Source organism: Dama dama, chromosome 23 (assembly GCF_033118175.1).
Source record: "Dama dama isolate Ldn47 chromosome 23, ASM3311817v1, whole genome shotgun sequence".
Taxonomy (NCBI): domain Eukaryota; kingdom Metazoa; phylum Chordata; class Mammalia; order Artiodactyla; family Cervidae; genus Dama; species Dama dama.
Window position 1 is genome coordinate 62,014,999 of NC_083703.1, and position 19,128 is coordinate 62,034,126.

The 19,128-nt window shown below is 54.8% G+C and overlaps 1 protein-coding gene across 4 annotated transcripts in view; it reads right to left on the bottom strand.

The window, feature by feature from the left end:
* Positions 1-19,128, bottom strand: part of NOL4L (nucleolar protein 4 like) — a 125,727-nt gene that overhangs the window by 67,696 nt on the left and 38,903 nt on the right. For all 4 annotated transcript variants that reach the window (XM_061127058.1, XM_061127061.1, XM_061127060.1 and 1 more), the window contains exons 2-3: positions 7,787-7,942; positions 1,335-1,446 (exon numbers count right to left, since the gene is read on the bottom strand). In XM_061127058.1, coding sequence (XP_060983041.1) covers positions 1,335-1,446; positions 7,787-7,942 — 268 coding nt within the window. The remainder of the gene's footprint in view (positions 1-1,334; positions 1,447-7,786; positions 7,943-19,128) is intronic.

Below are 19,128 nucleotides of genomic sequence, written 5' to 3' on the forward strand. Positions count from 1 at the left end.
CTGATGCTGGGAAAGATCGAAGGCAAGAGGAGAAGGGGACGACAGAGGATGAGATGGTTGGATGGCATCATCGACTCAATGGACATGAGTTTGAGCAAATTCTGGGAGATAGTGAAGGACAGCAAAGCCTGGTATGCTGCAGTCCATGGGGTCGCAAAGAGTCAGACATAACTGAGCGACTGAACTACCAGCCAAGAGGAAAAGCCCACTGGCATCTGTTCCAATGCCCTGCTGTCACTGGGCAGTGCTGTTGGTTTTCACCACATTTGGAGGATGTCACCGGGACACCACCTGAGGAAGTGGCTCACCCTTCTGTTCCCATCCTCAGGCAAACATCCCAACAGCCACCGACCTCAGCACTCTTTGCAGGCCTGATGCCTAGAAGCCCTGATAAGTCGCCCATCTGGGCACCATTTCTCAGGCTTGAGTTACGGTCACACCAGCCAAACATAATGGCCCTTCTTGCTGTGTCAAAGCCACCTTCGAACAGATGGCCCAGACTTAATGGAGGGAGGCCTCTAGGATGTTCAGGTTGAAGCTTTGGGGGGACTGAGGTGGGGGTCCTTGCAGGGAAGAGCTGGAGAGCGCGGATGTCTGTGTAAGGGACCAGCTTGGACTGATCACACACACTCTGGGCATTTTCTCTTTTTTCCCTATTTTTTGGCTTCACTGTGTGGCATGCAGGATCTTAGTTCCCTGACTAGGGATTGAACTTGTGCCCCATGAAGTGCAAGTGCGGCGTCTTACCACGGGACCATCAGAAAAGTCCCTCTGGGCATTTTCAATTCTACCAATCCCCACAGATCTCCTGGGTGTGCACTGGGGATAGAGGGCAGGGGACAAACACTTAGGGAGGCCTACTACTAATGGCAGGAGGGTGGCTGTAGGGTAGAAAGGCGCATGCAGCGAGGGGTGTGCTCCTGTCCCCAGGGAGGGCACAGTCGGGTCAGTGAGACCAGATCCACGTGGACACTGCCGGGGGTGTGGGGGAAGACCTGGGTGGCGAGGACTGCAGAGTTTAGGAAATAGGGCGAGGTGACCATTTCCGTCTGTAACCTCGGTGGGAGAAGAGAGTCTTGAAGGGCAGTAGGAATGTACTGTTGGTTTTTAAGTGAAACTTAACATTTAAAAAAAGTTTAAAAAAAACAACAAACCAAACCTAAAATGAGGCTCTCTGGGCAGCTCCATGGACCCACGCTGGCCTCTGGGAATTGTGACAGCTGCTGGTCGTGCCCTTTTCTGTCCCTGCCAGCTAAGGGCAGGCCCTTCTGGGGGAGAGTCCGTCCCATGCACAGCCTCCCCCAGGCCTCTAGCATGCCCACCTGCTCCCCTACCTTTGGGCTCCAGGCCGTTGGAATTAAAGTGCATCCTCTTCTGACACTCCGTGCAGCTCATCAGGAACCGGGTCACGGCCTCCCGTGGAAGGAAGGCGTAGGTCTCCGCGATCTGGGGGAGAGAGGAGGCTGGCTGTTACGTGGATCTGTGTGGAGGCAGCTTGCTCACGGGGTCACCAAGGGCTCTGCTTCGGTGGCAGGCGCTTGGCCCTTGCCAGGAAGGGCAGGAATTTGAGGAGCAAGAGGCAGATGTCTTAAAAGTCTCAGCCAAAGAAATGAGTCAGTACTTTCACAGAATACCAGTAGTTTTAAATTTTTAAATGAAAGAAGCTTAAAAATTATAAAAGCAAAACACTGAAACATCATCTAGTCTACAACCTGTGTCCTCATAAATTGCGAATATTCCTCTCAGGTCATTTCATCACTGCTACTTAAAAATGAGTTGAGAGACACTGCTCTAGGGTAGGAGGAGACAACTCCCACTCTTAGAGAAGGATAAACTGAACCCCACTTATAAATCTACCGGCTGCGGGCCTATAACCAGAGCCCAACGCTCTACAGGCTATTCCTTGATCTATTCACAGACCCAGGAGAGCTGTGAAATGCCTCAAACTGGACAGGCTCTCAGGGAGCCCCGTGTTCCAGCCAAGGTCACAAGGCCCAGAGAAGTGAACCAATTCACTTAAGGTCACACAGCACTTTATAATAGTGCCAGACTAGAGCTGATGCTCCAGGTCACCCCCAGAGTTGCCTCCAGAGGGCCTCCCCTAGCTACAAAGAAAGAAAGAGTCAGCAGTGTGGGAGGGAAGGTGAAAGTGATGCCAGGAACACAAGAAAGCGGCTGGGTGGGCGGGGTGGGTAAGAAGTGGGGTGTAATCCCAGCAGCTCAGTCCTCTCCTCTTGCTCTGGGTTTTGGGAAAAACCAGGTTGGTCCTGGTTTGGCTGCCTGAGGGGGCCGGAGGGACCTCTCCGGCCCAGGTTCTCTGGCTGAGTGAGGCCGGCAGCTGCCCGGTTGCGGGTTTTCACACATTTCCCAGAGCCCGGGCCGTCTCGCTCCTCTCCACTAAGGGGCAGCATCACCCCAGCGTTCCTCCGTCCTCGCCGCAGCCCGGCCGGGAAAGTTGGCCGAGGGCAGGGCACTGGGGGGGCGGGGTGCGCTGCTCTGCAGGACGCACCTGGTCTCTTCCTTCGGGATGCACACACACCCTGCTCCATCTCTGTGGTGGCCAGGAAGGAGCGCAGGGCGGGGCAGAGAGGAGGGGACTAAAGAGGATTGCCAGGCTCTCCCTTCCCCGCGACCCCCGCCCTGCGGCCAGGACCTCGAAGGACAGGCTTGGGCTCTGCTGTCTGTGGAGCTCCACAGGCCACTCCTGCCTGGCGGCCGGCTGCAAATGCAGAGTTAATTTTGGTGACACAATTGTTATTTCTCAGCTGATTTGATGCTCTGCGGAGCAGGCAGGCTCCTTGATGAGTTATCTCCCTTCCAAATTCTTTGTCTGATTGCCTTCCTCTGGAGGTCAGGGACAAGGGCAAACCCCTGCTCTCTGATTGGAGCCAGTGGATGGGAAGGTGTGAGGGCCAAGGCATGGGGCGCTCCTGCCACACACGGGCCATCTTTATCCCTAGCCCGGGCCACCTAGAAATCTCAGGGCCCACAGGGTTGGGAGGGACGGGTCCTATTGAGGGGCTGACAGCTATAGGAGTAAAGGGAAGAGGGAAGGATGCCCTCTGGGTCAGGCAGAGGGCTGAGGCTGAGTTGGGCCAACAGATGACCTCCTAAGGAACTGAGCTGGGACATCCCAGGTCAGGCCTCAGAAGAGCTGAGTTGAGCACATGGAGGAGGAGGGTTGCAGGCTGCTGCGAGAGGAAAAAAGGTTGATACCATGGGGAAAGCCCGACTTCAACGCATGGAGCTCTTTGACCGCTGGACAGAGACAGATTCTACAGGGCTCAGGGAGGGCCTTCCCGGCGGGGCTGCTCTGCTGAGGGCTGCCCATGGCGTGGGCAGGGCCCTGCCTGCCGCCTGGCCCACTGAGGACACAGGGGCAGTTACCAGAAAGTGCCCAGGGGCCTGGGCCTTAGCAGGGACCCAGCAGATGCAAAGGCTGGCTGGAGTGCCACAGGGAGATGGTGCCCTGGGTGCACAACTTCTGGCTCTGGAGCCCATGGAAGGGCAGATGGGGCGAAGCCAAGGCAGGTGGGTGAGAAGCCCCTGGAGCTGTCCGAGGGCCCTGTGCAGCTGGATGGTCTGCAGCCTCGCTAAGAGCTCCCGTGGGGCGTCAGTAAAATGTCCAGCTCCGCGCTGCTGTAGGGACCTGAATGGAGGAGGATGCCTTCCCCCACCGAGTCCTTCAACCTCCTGTGGGCATCTTTTGGTTCACGCTCCTGCCTCGTCCACGTGAGAAATGGGACCTCCGTTTCTGTTTGGCTGCACAGATGCCCGAGGCCACAGGACCACAGGGTGAGCTGAGACGCGGAGGATCATCCCAGCTGATGCCCTAGTCAGCAGGATGGTGGTTTTCTGATAGTTTTAGAGCTACAGACACTGTTCTGGAAATAGACTCTTATCCTGAAGCCCGAAACGTGACACAGATAAAGACGGAGCTGCTGCATTTAAGAAGGGGCCCATCCCCGCCCAGCAGCTCTCAGCGGCCCTGGACTGTCTGTTGCCTTGCTCTCAGGCCTCCAGCCTGGATGTTGAGACCGGTACCTGAATCTGCCTTTTACGTTTTTCTTACTGGGAAAAGCTGAGTGAGATTTCATTGGGAAGGAGCACAGAAGCTATTTGCAGAGTCGCTGACTTGCAAGGCCCCATTTTCACTCCCCAACTCAGAGGCTGACAAAGACAGATGAGGCCAATTGGGGGGATTTGCACCACTTTACAAGATCCTCCTTCTGCCCTGCGGATGGATTAGCACGTGGTGGGCCTGGAGCAGCTGCTGACCACATCTGGCCCCAACTCCAAAGTGGTCTGGGCAGTCAGATCAGGGCTCGAGAGCCCAACCTCCTCGCCTTCCAGCACCCCAGGAGAGAGGAAGGAAGCAACAAGGCTCGCTCTGATTCAGGTGGGTGCAGATATTAGGGCTTCCCTGGTGGTTCAGTTGGTAAAGAATCTACCTGCAATGTGGGAGACCTGGGTTCAATCCCTGGGTTGGGAAGATCCCCTGGAAAAGAGAACGGCTACCCACTCCAGTATTCTGGTTTGGAGAATTCTGGCCTGGGTCCAAACAGTCAGACACGACTGAGCGACTTTCACTTTCATTAGACATCAGAAACAAGCTTCCCTGGTAAAGAATCTACCTGCAATGCAGGAGACCCCGGTTCGATTCCTGGGTCAAGAAGATCCCCTGGAAATGGGGTAGACTACCCACTTCAGTATTCTTCAGCTTTTCTGATGGAAAAGAATCCGCCTGCAATGTGGGAGACCTGTGATAGATCCCTGGGTTGGGAAGATTGCCTGGAGGAGGGCATGGTAACCCACTCCGGTATTCTTGCCTGAAGAATCCCCATGGACAGAGGAGCCTGGTGGGCTACAGTCCATGGGGTCTCAAAGAATCAGATACAACTGAGTGACTAAGCACAGACATCAGAAACACTCCTTGAAAAAGGACCAGTCCTCTATGTGGGCTCAGGGAACTTTGTAGAACACACAGCTCTGCCTTGGCAAGACTCCCTGGGATCCTCTGGACCTCAGGCCATGAGGCATCAGAGGCAAAGTTAAGGCAGGGCTTCCTGCCCAAGATGGGGACTCCCTGTAGTGTCCGTTGTCAATGGTCATCAACCCCTGGCTCACAGACCTACAGTTTCAGAAAGCTCCTTACCTGCCCTCCCCCATCCACTGCTGGCAGTGGTAGGTGCTAAAAAGTTCTCTTCCTATTTAAGAGTGTGCCTCCTTTAATATTCTGAACAAGACTGCCATTTCCCCTGCAGTCCCCTGCTCCCTTGGGCACCCCAGGCCTGTAAGACTCCATAAGGTCCCAGGTGCCCCCAGAGACAGCGAGGCAGTCCCAGAATTCAGGTTTGGCAAAGCATACACAGACAGGTCCAAAAACCGCTCCACAGGGCCTGATGCAAACCCCAAGGTGCCAGTCTGTGCCTCTCTGCAGCCATCAGCACTGAGTCTCCTAGCGGGCATGGATGGGGCTGAAGAGCTAGGCTTGGGTTGAGGCAAATGGGAGCAGGTGAAAAGAGGAGGACAAAAGCGTCCCCATCACCCCGCCCCCCAAAAGGAAAAGAGTGACAGATGGGGAAGTGAGGGAAGGGAGAGGAGGTGCACGGGAGAGGAAGGGGGTGCGGTGGTCCCCTTGGCCTCACACCCACAGCAGGAGGGCCTGGCCTGCTCCCTTTGCCTTGGCCCTGCTGCTGAAATTCCAGCTCTGAGCGCAGCCCAGCTGGCTCGTTGCCAGTCATGTGCCAGCTCCAGGCTGGGCAGCGGGAAGTGGGGCACGCGGCGGGCATATGGACGAGAAGCCAGGAAGCGCAGAGCCAAGAGCTGGACGTCCGCTTGGCCCAGAGACACAGAGCCTGCTGGGCGCAGCCAGCCTCGCCCTCTCTGCAGCACGGAGGTCGCAGACCCCAGCCTTAATGAACACCCAGGAAGTGCCTGAGGGTAAGGCTTAGGGCTGGGTACCCATGGGACCAGGGAAATCACACAGTCCAGTCGGCCTAAGCCTATCTCCTTTGACAAGTAAGTCAGTGGGCTTGCGAACTGGCCACAAGACGTTTGCAGCGAGGCAGCATGTCTAGTGGTCAGGGCACAGGCTCTGGGCCAGATGCCTGACTCTGAACATCAGCTGGGTGACCTCAAGGCAGGCTTAATCATCTCTCCAAGCCTCGCTTTCCTCCTCTGTAATGGTAGCGCCTGCTTCATCCTTATACCCTTCATCCACGTGATGGCTCTGAGAGCTAGCGCAGGGGACGTGCCGAGCGCACAGCCTGGCACAAGCTGGCTCCCAGCATGGCAACTTCAATGCTGAGAAAGTGCACGGGGTATCATCAGCACCAAGGGGTCCACATGGGCCCCAGCTCAGGAGTCCTTCCCTCCATTTATGATCCTCCAGTGGAAATACCCTCAGAACTCCCTTCCCACAAGTCACTCCCCAACACACGAGTGCTGAGCTGCAGGGTGGGGCAGGTGGTACAGTCATCTCCTGCTTTCCTCAGCCTGGCCCCTCCTCTCTCTGAGGTCTTTGGCATGTGGGTCCATCCTTAAGACACATTTAACAAAGGTCATCTTCTGAGATCAAGGACAAACCAGATGGTTGGATTTTTTTTTTTTTTTAAATCAGGCCATATGGGGAAATTATAGACTTACACAGGCCACCTCTACCACACTCCAAGGCTATTCAGAAAAGAACTTGGAGGGGTTGGCATCTACCTTGGGTAAGGAAGGCCCATCACGGAGGGGCAGGTCTCTAGGAAGCCAGAGAGAAAGTCAACACAGTGGGGAGTGAGACACTGGCTGACTGCTGCCTCAGTGCTGTGTGACCTTAGAGTGGCAGTTTAACTCCCTGGGCCTCAGTTTCCTTAACTGTGAAATGGGCCACAGCACCTCCATCCCAGGACTGCTGTGAGGCTTGAATGAACATGAAGTGCTTGGCTTCCTGATTTAGTGGTGGGTGCCGGACAAGTGGTTCAGAGCTGGGGATAAGCCATGGCAATGGGGGCCAATGTGGGGATGCTACCAGAAGCCAGGCAGGCTGTGACCACCATCCCCTCCACAGTCTTAAGTGTGACGTTTCCCATCCTAGGTAGCCACCTCTGCTCCCTTCTGCCTACCCAAAGCTTAGACTGCTAGCTGACCCGCCACCCTCTCCGTGAAGGCCCCTTGCCTTAGCACTGAATGTTGGTGTCTGGAGGGACCTTGGCTGAACGCCCAGGTGCCTGGGTTCTTGTTCCCCTGAAGCGAGTCTTGGAGACATTTCTGTTTCTCTCAGGCTCCCCAACCCCAATCAAGCTGTGCTGTCCTTGGGGGCGGGGCCCAGGTCCTCAGAAGTCCCCTGGGGAACTTCTGGCACCAACTTGCAGGGGTGAGTATGAGGACAGGTCTGGCACACAGCGAAGGCCATGGAAGCATTTGCTCTGCCGATTACTATTATCTGGCCTCCCCCTCCCCCAACCTCGGTCCCAAGCTGGGCCGGGGTTGGGGGGATGGAGCGAAGCAGAAACCAGGAAGAGGAGAGCTTTCTTCCTGCCCTCCTCGTCCCTCTCCTTCCCTCCCTCTCACCCCCTTCAACCTGCTTCTCCTTTGTGCTCCGACCACAGAGCCCGCCCCCTCGCCCTGTGAGCCGTCTCTAGCTGCCATGCCCTTGCCCCGTGCCCCCCTGGATCCCCAAAGGCCGTTTCATCACGCCTCAGCTCCCTGCCCTGCCCCCTGCCCAACATGTGCGGAGCCCATGGCCTCCTGCCAAGGCCTGGGGCTGCCAGCAGAGGCCAAGAGACAGAAATCTCACCGCTCGGTAGGTTTTCTTCTGCCCAGCGTGCTTGGGGGCTTTGCCGGGCTCCGCTGAGCTCTCCACATGCATCGAGTAGATGATGTCAAAGAAATCTTCCACCACAGCGACCCGCTTCAGAGAGATGCCCTCCGGCTCCGACAGGCCATCTGCCCCCTGCGACAGGGTGGACAAGCTGTGTTAGTGTCAGGGATGACGGCGGGGTGAGAGCTGGGCCCTGCGGCCGGGCAGCAGGGCGGGGGCAGGCACGCTGCTGCTCGCTGACCCCCGCCAGGCCTCCCGAGGGTAGGGTCTGGGGGGACCTGGGGGGGACAGGAGCCTGCTCAGAGGGCCACAGGGAGGGGGCTACCAGAGTCAAGGGTGGCTGCTGCTACGAAATCTACCAGAAACAATGGGCAGAGAGAAACAAGGAAAAATACAAATTAAAAAACCAAGAGCCTCCATGTTCACAATTTCAGACAGATTGTGCCAGACTCAGGCGGGGAGCTTTCGAATTGCACGCTGTGCCAAGACCATCCTGGAAGTCTCTGGGGAGGTGGGGAGGGGGGTGCTAAATAGATGCGTCCCCATCAGGAGCTCGCCAATTAGCAGTAACCTTTCACTGTGGTCCCGGGCTGGGGGCCCAGGGGAACGGCTCACATCACCTGGGTGACTCCTGCCTCGCCCTGGCCTTTCAGAAAAGCTTTTCACCGCTGCCCGCCTCCCCACTCCAGCAGCTGAGCGCCAGCAACAGCACCCGGGCTCTTTGTGTGTGGAGACACAGAAATAACACACACAAGGCCATGTGGAGGTGGCAGGCCGTGTGAGTGGGGTGGCCGTGGGGCCCCCCCGAGCCTCTTACTGGACTGGCACGAGTGTTGTCAGCTGGTCCCGCAAAGGTGTGCCAGGATCTCAGGGGCACTGGGCTCTCTGCCACCCTCTCCCTAAGGGGAGACCTGGAGGGCTCTGGTGGGCGGGGGGCGGGGGGGGGCGTCAAAGAGGAAGAGCAAGCAGAGGGGTGGGGATGGGGATTTAGGAAAAAGGAGGCGGACTTTTCTGTAAAAGTGCTCAGAACACAAATCTCCCAGAGGATTCTTCACCCAAGGACCTCCGCTCAAGAATGTCGGCTCTTTGGAAGAGGGAGTGGAAATGTGTGGGGCGGGGGTTCTTCTGTCGGCTCACAGCTGTCTCCCTAGCACTGGGAACGATGCCCGACACATAGTAGGCTCAATAAATAACCGCCGAATGACGGCCTGGTTATAAGCAGCTGCCAGGAGGAGTAGTTCAGCCATGCGCTTCTTCAGTGTCAGTTGGGCCCCACCATTTAAGTGGCTATGTGACTCAGAGCAGGTATCTTGCTTCTCTGAGCCTCGGGTCCTTTATCGAGAAAATGGGGATAACAGAAGGCCCCTTCCCATGAGCTATGGAGTGGAGTAAATGAAATATGCGTGCAACTCTTAGCACCAAGCCTGACCACGGGAACTGCTGGATAAATATTGTCATTAAGAAGTGCTTTGCCGACTGCCAAGTTTCCCCTAGCCAGGACAGGGCTGAACATCGCAACCAGCCTGGGAGACTGTGAGGGTCAGGACCTGCCTGTGGGTCGCTGGCTGGTAAGTGGAAGGGCTGGCGCAGGACGTTGGTCCTTGTCATCAGAGGGGAATTGAGGCCACAGTGAATGCGACGCTCACTCGAAGCACATCCCGGCCACAGTCAGGGTTTGCTTTTATCCTGCAACTTTCTCAACCTGCCATGGTAGGATAGTGGGGCTGTCTCTTTGCCAGTGGCCCACTTGAGAGCAGATGGGAGAGGAAAGGTATCTGGGGTGTAGGGACCAAACCCTAGACCTAGTGGGCAGTGTCCATGAGTGATGACCCTGGGTGCTGACCTCACTGGCCTTGCACAGGCCCTCGAGCCATTGGCTTTCTCCCAAGTTAGCATCCATTGCAATGGGGACTTCTCAGCAAGTATCTGGGGGGGTGTATGTGCGCCCGCCTGTGTAGAAAGAGTTGCCTGCTGGTCCTGCTTGCCTGCTGTGAGATTGTAGGCATACTCTTTAACCTTCCTGACCTTCACTTATGAGTTATAAAATTCCATACTCTTCTCTTCTTAAACCCCCTCAGAAGTTACTGTTATCTCTTTCTTGAGGGTATCTGAATTCCTGGGCTCATCAGTGACTAACTCATTCATTAGCTGACGTGTAACTACCAGTAGTTTAGAGATCTTCAAATACTGCCATGGTAGAGCTGAATGGGACAAATATTATGACAGGTCAGTTATAATACACTTCTAACCAGAGGTTTATGTTGGCAAAAACAAACAAAAGAACCTCCAAGAATGAAGGTATAACTGGGTTTCTATTTCTTGATCAGGATGGGTTAATTTTATAAAAAGCCATTGATCTGAACACTTACAATTTGTATACTTTTCTGTGTTCTGTTGGGCTTCCCTTGAGGCTCAGCTGTTAAAGAATCTGCCTGCAATGTGGAAGACCTGGGTTCGATCCCTGGGTTGGGAAGATTCCCCTGGAGAAGGGAAAGGCTACCCACTCCAGTATTCTGGCCTGGAGAATTCCATGGACTATAGAGTCCATGGGGTCACAAAGACTCAGACATGACTGAGCGACTTTCAGCTCATTGTGTGTCTGTTAATTTGTGTTTTTTTTTGTTAATTTTTTTTCTTAACACCAAAAGTGTCTGCTAATTTTAAAAGGTATATTTTTTAAAAAGTATAATGGGGTAGGTAGTTCCAAATTTTGATAATTTGAAACCAGAGGCATAATAATGGGTTTAGCTGTTTACAAGTGAATAGACCTCTCTGTTCATAAAACTGCTTCAGGCCAGAACACAGACACTTCTGGAAAAAGTTTACAAAATTGGATGAGAAGGAGTGGAGAAAGAAAACAATCTGATGAAAGATAATATTTTAGATAGGTGGGATGGAAAAGTGTCTCTTAACCAGCTTGGGCAAGTCACTTTTGACCTCTTAAAACTCATTTTCCTCACACCTGTAAAATGAGCCTACAAAGTCCTAGTTGGATGTGGTTCCAAGGCTAAGTAAGAATATGTCAGGCATCTGCCACACACAGGCTTGTAAACATTCATCTCTCCCCTTCAGACCCACGGAGTGTGGACATTCTGTGTTTAGGGATCCATTTTCATCTCCTGTCCCTCTAATCCATTTAGGTTACAGAAGGGGTCCCCCAAGGTAATAACCACTAGCAGAAGAGATGCAAAGTCTTATGCAAAATAACCTGCTAAGGCTGTTACACAAACTTGGAATAAGTTTTCCTAAAGTTCAAGTACAACTAACTAACCCAGATTAAAAGCAAAACACGCCTCTGTCCCAGTCTTCCACCTCCATTCATAGGCAGACGTGGGTAATCAATGTGACCCAACGTGACCATAAAATTATCTCAGAGAAACTCTTCAGGCATGCTCCCTCTTTAAAAATGGATTATGAGGACCACTTCCCTGGTGGTCCAGCAGTTCCCATGCAGGGGATATGGGTTCAACCCCTGGTCAGGGAACTAAGATCCTTGTGGGGCAACTAAGCCCTCAAGCAGCAAGGAGAGAAAGTCAGCATGCTGCAATGAAGACCCAGCACAGCTTAAAACAAAACAAAACAAAACAACAAGGACTGTGCTCTTCCCTGCTGGTCAACCCTGGGTCCTGTAATCAGTCTATCTCAACTGTAGAGACGTACACAGGAAAGAAGAGGGCCCTTAGCAACCAGAATTTAAACCACACAAGGTCTGCAGAGCCACACCTTGAACTGTCCTCTGGTGAGCTGCGGCCACCTGGACACCATGTGTACTACACCCTGAGGGAGGAACACCAGGATATCTGTGTGGCCTTCAAGGAGAACCCTGGGAAGAGAACAAAGGGATCTCACGGCAGTCACTTGCTGCAGACATCTCTGCCATGCCCTGCATCCATAGAGGTAATAACCTTCATGTTAAATGCAGCAGGAGAGGCATGCTTTTCCTAGCTGAGAATCCAGACGCAGTATTACAAGACAAAAGCTGCTAATTAAGGGATCGGACAGCACCTTCTCCTTAGCCTAGGGATGCCCCTGCCAACCACCTCTGCTTAGTGCCCGAGTCAGCTTAGTCTGATCCATAGCCCTAAGCAGCCTGGGCCCTGGGTTGACAAAGGAGGCTCACTTCATTTACAGGCTGGATAAAGAGTGGGGCTGGATGGAGCTTCTTGACTATTCCCCACTTCCTGGGAATGCCAAACAGGAGTGATGGCATGGAACCCTGCAGCACCCCCAGGGAAAAGCCATGAAACACACATGGTCAGTTGTGCAGGACCAACCTCTGGGGCCTTCCTGCGTGGGGGAGAATATTGCCATGGTAACATATACTACATCTTTTTGAAACAGCTAATTCCAAAACAGCCAGTCAGACTTGGGCCAACAAAACCAGACATGGCAATAGCTTTTAAAAATTCAAGGAAGGGGGTTCCCTGGTGGCTCGGTGGTAAAGAATCTGCATGCCAATGCAGGAGACGTGGGTTCGATCCCTGATCCAGGAAGATCCCACATGCCTCAGAGCAACGAAGCCTGGGTATCACAACCATTGAGCCAGTGCCCAGAGCTTAGGAGCTGCAACTACTGAAGCCCATGTGCCCTAGAGCCCATGCTCCACAAGAGAAGCTGCTGCAATGAGAAGCCTGTGCACCACAACTAGAGAAAAGCCTGTGGGCACCAAAGACCCAGCACAGCCAAAAATAAATAAATAAATACATTTAAAAAATTCAGGGAGGGGCTTCTCTGGTGGTCCAGTGGCTAAGACTCTGTGCTCCCAATGCAGGGGGCCAGAATTCAATCCCTGATTGGGGAGCTAAGGTCCTGTACGACATACAGCACAGCCCCCTCCCCAAATACACAGAGCTGCAAACTTTCTTGAATATTACCATCTTCTTTAAAACCAGCCTATTTGAGTTCTAAAGGCCAGATTGAGAGTCATTGAGGAAATCACCAAATGTCTACTTAAGTAAGGCTGGTATTTCAGAATATTTATAACAATGGTTGGGCTTCCCAGGTGGTGCTAGGGGTAAAGAACCCACCTGCCGATACAGGAGACTTAAGAGACTCGGGTTCGAGCCTCTTAAGTCTGGAGACTTTAAGAGACTCAGAGGAGGAGGACATGGCATCCCATTCCAGTGTTCTTGTCTGGAGAATCTCCATGGACAGAGGAGCCTGGCGGGTTACAGTCCCTGGGGTCGCAGAGAGTCAGACACAACTGCAGCAACTTGGCATGCCTGCATGCACGCATGCATAACAATGGTTTGCAAAGTGTGGTCCCTAGGCATCACCTGAGAACTTGTTAGAAATGTGATTCTCAGGTCCCGCCTCAGACCTACCAAATTTGACACATTGAGGGTTTTAATAGGCCCCCAGACGATTCTAAGGCAGGACACAGTTTGAGAACTACTGATTAGAATGTCTCTGTGATTGAGACAGGGAGGTGGCTAGGAAGGCAACTGGCACTGGATAACGAATATAAACATTTTCTGTGCTGCTGGGCTCTAGTGAGGGCCCATTTTCCTAACGGTGGAGACAAAAGATTCTTATTGGGCAACATGAGTATGAATTTGAAACACCTACCCAGAGACCTGCTGGGGATTATCGGTAGAAAGAGAAGGAATGCCCAGCATTCTGACATTGGTGTTTTAAAGTCCTTCCTGGTGAAATTAATTCTTAAGCAGGTCATCCCTTGACAAGTCTTTTCTGGCTTCCTCAGTTTCCTCAAACAATCTGAATGCTCAACATAAGGAGGACTGCTGTGTTCAGGGCTGCAAACCTACAAGAAAGATGAGTATATCTTCCTAGGCCCCTGCCCAGGTAGCCTTATGGGCTACTGTGAGGAGTCATCCTCAGGTTAGCTCCTGAGTCTGATTGAATCTTGCCTGTTTCCTCACTAAGCCAATTAAACGGACTCCTACCCTTGATGGCAGGTGAGGTTCGGTTGCTAACGGATTGCAGTTCTGTCATCTCCACTGGAACTTCAAAGGCACTTGCTGGTAATAAGTTACATACTTATCAAGGTGGGTGCACCCTTTCAGGCCACCAGGGTGCTATTTAGTGCACCACCATCACTATATTAGAGGCAGGTGCCTTCCAGCAACGAAGTGTCCATGATGAAGAGAATGTGGCTAAACAGTGGGGACATTTCTCAATTGGGTTCCTTCTTCAAGAGGAAGAAACCACAGAAACAGTCCGTAGGATGAGCCCTTTCGGTGCAGCTGTCAACAAAGGGCAAAAATCAACAAGATTGCCGTTACAGGAGAAAGTCCACGAGGAGAATCCACCCCTGGGGAAACACACCTTTGGCACTGGTTGTTTGGGAGCCCAGGACTTCAGGGGGTAGATTATATGGACAAGTGTGAGGATACTGCTCCATCCTACGTAGGCCAGTCAGGACGACAGGCAAAAGTTACAGCAAATATTAGCTGCCTGCTCCTGCCAACTTAGAAGGGGGTAACAGAGGATGCGATAGTTGGATGCCATCACTGATTCAATGGACACGAGTTTGAGCAAGCTCCGGGAGATGGTGAAGGACAGTGAAGCCTGGCATGCTGCAGTCCATGGGGTTGCAAAAAAGTCGGACACGACTGAGTGACTGAACAGCAACAACCTCCCAACTTCTGTAACTGTTCCCCTCATGCCCCAAACCACATTTTAATAAGTTCAGGCAGGACCAAGGTTTTGGAAATGGGGGTAACAGTTTTGGGGAGTTCCCACAAAAGTTCTTCTTTCCACACAAAAAAAGTGCTCCTTCCAACTCTTGGTAGGGCTGAAAGAAGACCAAGTGGGAGGAGTCAGCTTCCTGCAAAGGGTCCTTATAGAGAAACTGATGGGAGATGAAATTTAAAAAGTAAGCTAAACCAAGAGAATGAAAAGAACAGGAAAGCAGAATGAAGATCCTCACCCAAATATCGAGAAATTCTCTCCTCAGAACCTCCAAGAGAAGCCAGTCAGAGTTTGTAAAAACGATGAGATGACAGGGGCTATTGTTTTAATGGGACAAGGACAGTATTCGAATTTCTCTCCTGTACGAATAATACCTACCTTCAGACTGGAAACCAAAACCAAAAAAAACTCCAAGATAAAGACTCACGCCAGAATTTCGGGACCCATGGTTATACTGTAGCCAGAATTTCTGGACCCATGGTTGCACTAGACCTGGACAGGACTGAGGGATGAGACCACCCCACCCCATAAATAAATAAACACAAAAACAAGGCGTGGAAGACTCATTGTAGCACCTGCCTCTTCTCCACCCCTCTGCACAATCTCCAACTGCTAGTGCGGAGCGGCCACCGCGGAGCACCTGCCATCTGGAGCAGGCCTCATATATTCCAAGACCTCCTTTCTGCTTCGCTGAACCTCCATCTTCTTTCAAATCACGCCAGGGACCAAAAGGCACACCCCAGGCCACAGGGCAAGGTGCCTGGGATGGGCCCCCAAACAACGGCCATATCCTTCAATCAGCTCTGAATACTTCTTTCTTTTTTTCCTTTTGTTAACTCTTGGGATGTCTGCAAAATGAGGGGCGGGGGAGACAGAAAGGGGGGAGCAATGGTCCAAAGTGCTCCCCTCTTGGCCACAGAGGGGCAATGACCCCGGTTTAAGGGATGGAGGGAGGAGGTAGCTGGGGCACTCTCAGGTCAGATAGGGTGGGGCCTGGGGGACAGGGATTCTGGCCTGAGGGTGACAGGAGGGCGCAGGGGCTCTATAAGTCAGAGGTCTGAGGACAATCCAGCCCCAACCCTGGGCCTCAGTTTCCTCCTGTGTAGAAGCGACACGGTAGGTACAATGCCTTTCTCCACCTCACAGGAAGCTTATGGGAACCCAGAGGATGCACAAACAGCCCCCGCCCCGGGCAGAACATCCATAACTGACCCGGTCACCACTACTACGGAGAGGCGCGCTCCAGGATCCTGAGGACCCGCCTCCCTCGGGCATTGCGGCCAAGGGCAGGAATGGGGTCCCTGAGGGGGGGTTTCTAGGCGGAAGGGGGCGGTCCTGAGCCGAGCGGGCCCCGCGGGCGGGTCCCTTTGGGGCTGCGGCGGGCCGCCCCGGCGCGCTAACGAGCGGGCCCCAGGTGCGGGCCCCACCCCGGGCTGGGGGGCGGGGGAAGAGGAGGGGCTGGAGGGGGAGGGGAGAGGCCCGCGCTAATAACTGTTGACAGCGCGCGCTGGGGCTGGCCGGGCCGCGCGCGCCGCTGACAGCTGCTGGGGCGGGGGGCGGGGGACGCGGGTGAGGCGGCTCGCGCTCCCCCCACGGCGCACGCGCGTGCGCCTCGGCGGGGAGGGGCCGGGAGGCGCGCGCGCGCCGGGTCCGGGTTCGGAGGGCCTGCTGGAGCGGTTCGCGCGGGCTCCTCGCGGGCAGGCAGGTAATGAGAGTAACCATGGCAACCCACCAGAGGAAGTGTATTCTGCAGGAGACGTTAATCCCCTCTCCCCGGAGCTGGGACAGCCTGACTTTCCATTCTCACACAGTAATTAGATACCAGCTGTCAGTGCAGGGGGGACGGCTCCGCGGCTGCAGCCCGGCTGGGGGGGCGCACAAAGGGGGCGGGGGGGGGGCGGAACGCGAGGAGAAGGGCATTAAAGACACAGGGACGCTTTCCGGCGGGTGGGCCGGGGCGGCGCGCCTCAGCCCCGTCTCCAGCCTCTAGGCGCGCGCCCGCTCACCTGGAGACCCCGCCCGCGCGGGACCCCGCCCACTGGACACGCACCTGCTGCGCGCGCGCGCCCGCCCGCCGGCCCGAGCGCTCCCCCTCTCCAGGCCCCGCCTCCCCACTCTCCGCGCACCTGCTCCGCTCCCCGCCCTCCTGGGACGCTGCCCACCTGTCCTTTGTGCGGGGCGGTACCATTCGATCTGGCCAGCTCTCCTTCAGGGAGCGCCCGCTATGTGCCAGGCTCTGTGCCAAGCCTGATCTGTGTAATCCTCCCAGACCCTCTGCGGTAGGCGCCTCTGCTGTTCCCCGCCCAGGGCGCAGCGGGGTGTGGCCATTTGCCCAGGGTCACGCAGACTTGAACCCCCATCCCGATGTCCATTGAACCACCAAACTGCAGCGCCTCCCTATCGCGTCCACATCCGTTATAGCTCCAAGGGCCTCCAAACCGCCCAGGGAGACAATCAACACTGGTGGCTGGCATCGTGATGCCCTTACTGTGTGCCAAGCATCTGCTGCCTCATTTCACTTTCCCAGCAGCCGTGGGAGGACTGCTACCTCCATCTTACAGGTGAGGAAACTGAGGAACAGAAAGTTGAAGCGACTTGCCTACAGGCATGGAGAATAGAGTGGAAGAACTGGGATTCAAACCCAGGCAGCTAGACCCTAGGATCCATGCTCTCAGCCACAGGCACTATTAACTCCACCCCCAGGTTCCTGGTGGCTGTAATCCAGCCCAGGCCTTCTCCTTTCACCGTTCAGCCCGCCCACATCCTGTCCCAGCATCAGTGAGGAGCTGCCTCTTAGCCATACCTAAGAAATCGAAGAAGTTCCTAGGCCTAAAGCCACTGCCAGGTCCCTGATTTCTGCAGATCTCCCCGACCCAGGCTCCCAGCGAGGGTGCTGGACTGTGCTAAGTTGCTTCAGCGTGACCCTATGGACTGTAGCCTACCAGGCTCTTCTGTCCGTGCAATTCTCCAGGCAAGAATACTGGAGTGGGTTGCCATGCCCTCCACCAGGGGATCTTCCCCACCCAGGGATCGAACCCACGTCTCCTGTTCCCACATTGTAGGCGGATTCTTTACCACTGAGCTACCAGGGAAGCCCCCCTCAGTGAGGATAGCTACTTGAAAATCATCGGAAGCCTCCCCACTTCCCAGGTATAGGAACCAAGACTCTAAAGGTGAAAGGCTAGACCAAGGAGGAGATGGCCTTGTGGAGCCTTTCGCGGGGAGTCCAGTCCCCATAGGCCCAGCTATGCCTCCTGCCCCCCACCCCACAGTTGGGCCTGTGGGTGGGCACACCAAGGAGGGGCAGGAAGTGCTGAGAAGCAGAGCGGGCTCCTGTCCCCAGTGGCGGCGGGTGTCTGGGGCAGGAGGAGGCTATCTGATCCCTTCCCCACTGCCCCGGCCATGACCTCCTCCCTCCCTCCCTCCCTCCATCTCTCCCTCCCTCGTGGCCAGGGTAGCCAGCACCCTGGACTGCAGCTGAGAACCCAGCGTTCCCCTGACCCGGCCCACATTCCTGTGGGAGGAGGGGTCGGTGGGGTGGGGGGGAAGTTGGGCCAAGGGCTTTAGGGACAGGGGCACCCCTGGGGCTGCCCCACCCAGCTTGGGCCAAGGCCGGGCTGTCTCCAACCTCACCATTTCCTGCCTCCGCTCTCCCCATCTCTCAGTAGCAGAGCTGCCTAAATTTGGCTCCAGGAGGGAATGGGGGAGGTGGCAGCAGGCGGGTGCTGTCAGAGGCCAGGGCGCAGCTCCCTGTCTAGCCGGCTGGCATTTTTGCTGTCTGGAGGAGGGCAGGGGGGCCCACCAGCCCTCTCCAGGAAAGGGAGATGTTCGTACCTTCTGACATGCACTGAGTAATGTGCAAACGACATGCAAACCAAGCTTCAAATCAGCATCTCAGCCAGGGAACAGCTTGGGTGCTGCTTTTGGGATAAGAACAGAAGAACCAGTGGCCCACTCCCTGGGACTCCAGTGGGAGCTGGGGGTGGATGCAGGGTGTCCAGGGCTGGGAGTTGGGAGCCTCCATTTCTTGCCAGGTGGAGTTCGAGGGCTTTAAATCAGTGGCTGGACTCTCTGCCTCCCAGCCTGAGGGCAGGGCCATGGCCTTCTCTGGCGTAGTGCTTGGCACACCGTCCCATGATTAAGCACATGAGGTTGTAATCATCCTGTCCAGGTTAGAACCCTGGGTCTCCACTGGCCAACTCAGTGAATTCCTCAACGGTATACCTGGGCAACCTGCTCATGGGATTGGCATCCCTTTTAGGACTTCCCTTCCCTAGAAGGTGGGCACAGGGGCATGGCCCAAAAGAACACCGGTTTTGAATCAGACCTGGATTCCAGGTCTGGCTTAGCCAGTGAGGCTCTGTGGATCTCACGCTCCTCCTCTGGGAAATGGGTTCAGGATCTCAAGTTGGACTATGATTTCCGTGTGGGGGCCTGGCACTTGGTGGACAGTCCAGAATTCTTCCCACCAGTGTGGTCTCACTGCTGTCTGCCTTCATCCAATTACATTCTCTGTCCCAGTCCCACCTCCCCTCTCCCTTGGGTTTCTCTGTCCTCTCATTCTCTCTACTCGTCCTGATGATCTCAGGGAGGTCACTGCCTCTCCGAGTCTCAGTCTGCACATCTATCTGCTCCATGGGGGTAATGGGAGATGGATGTCGTCT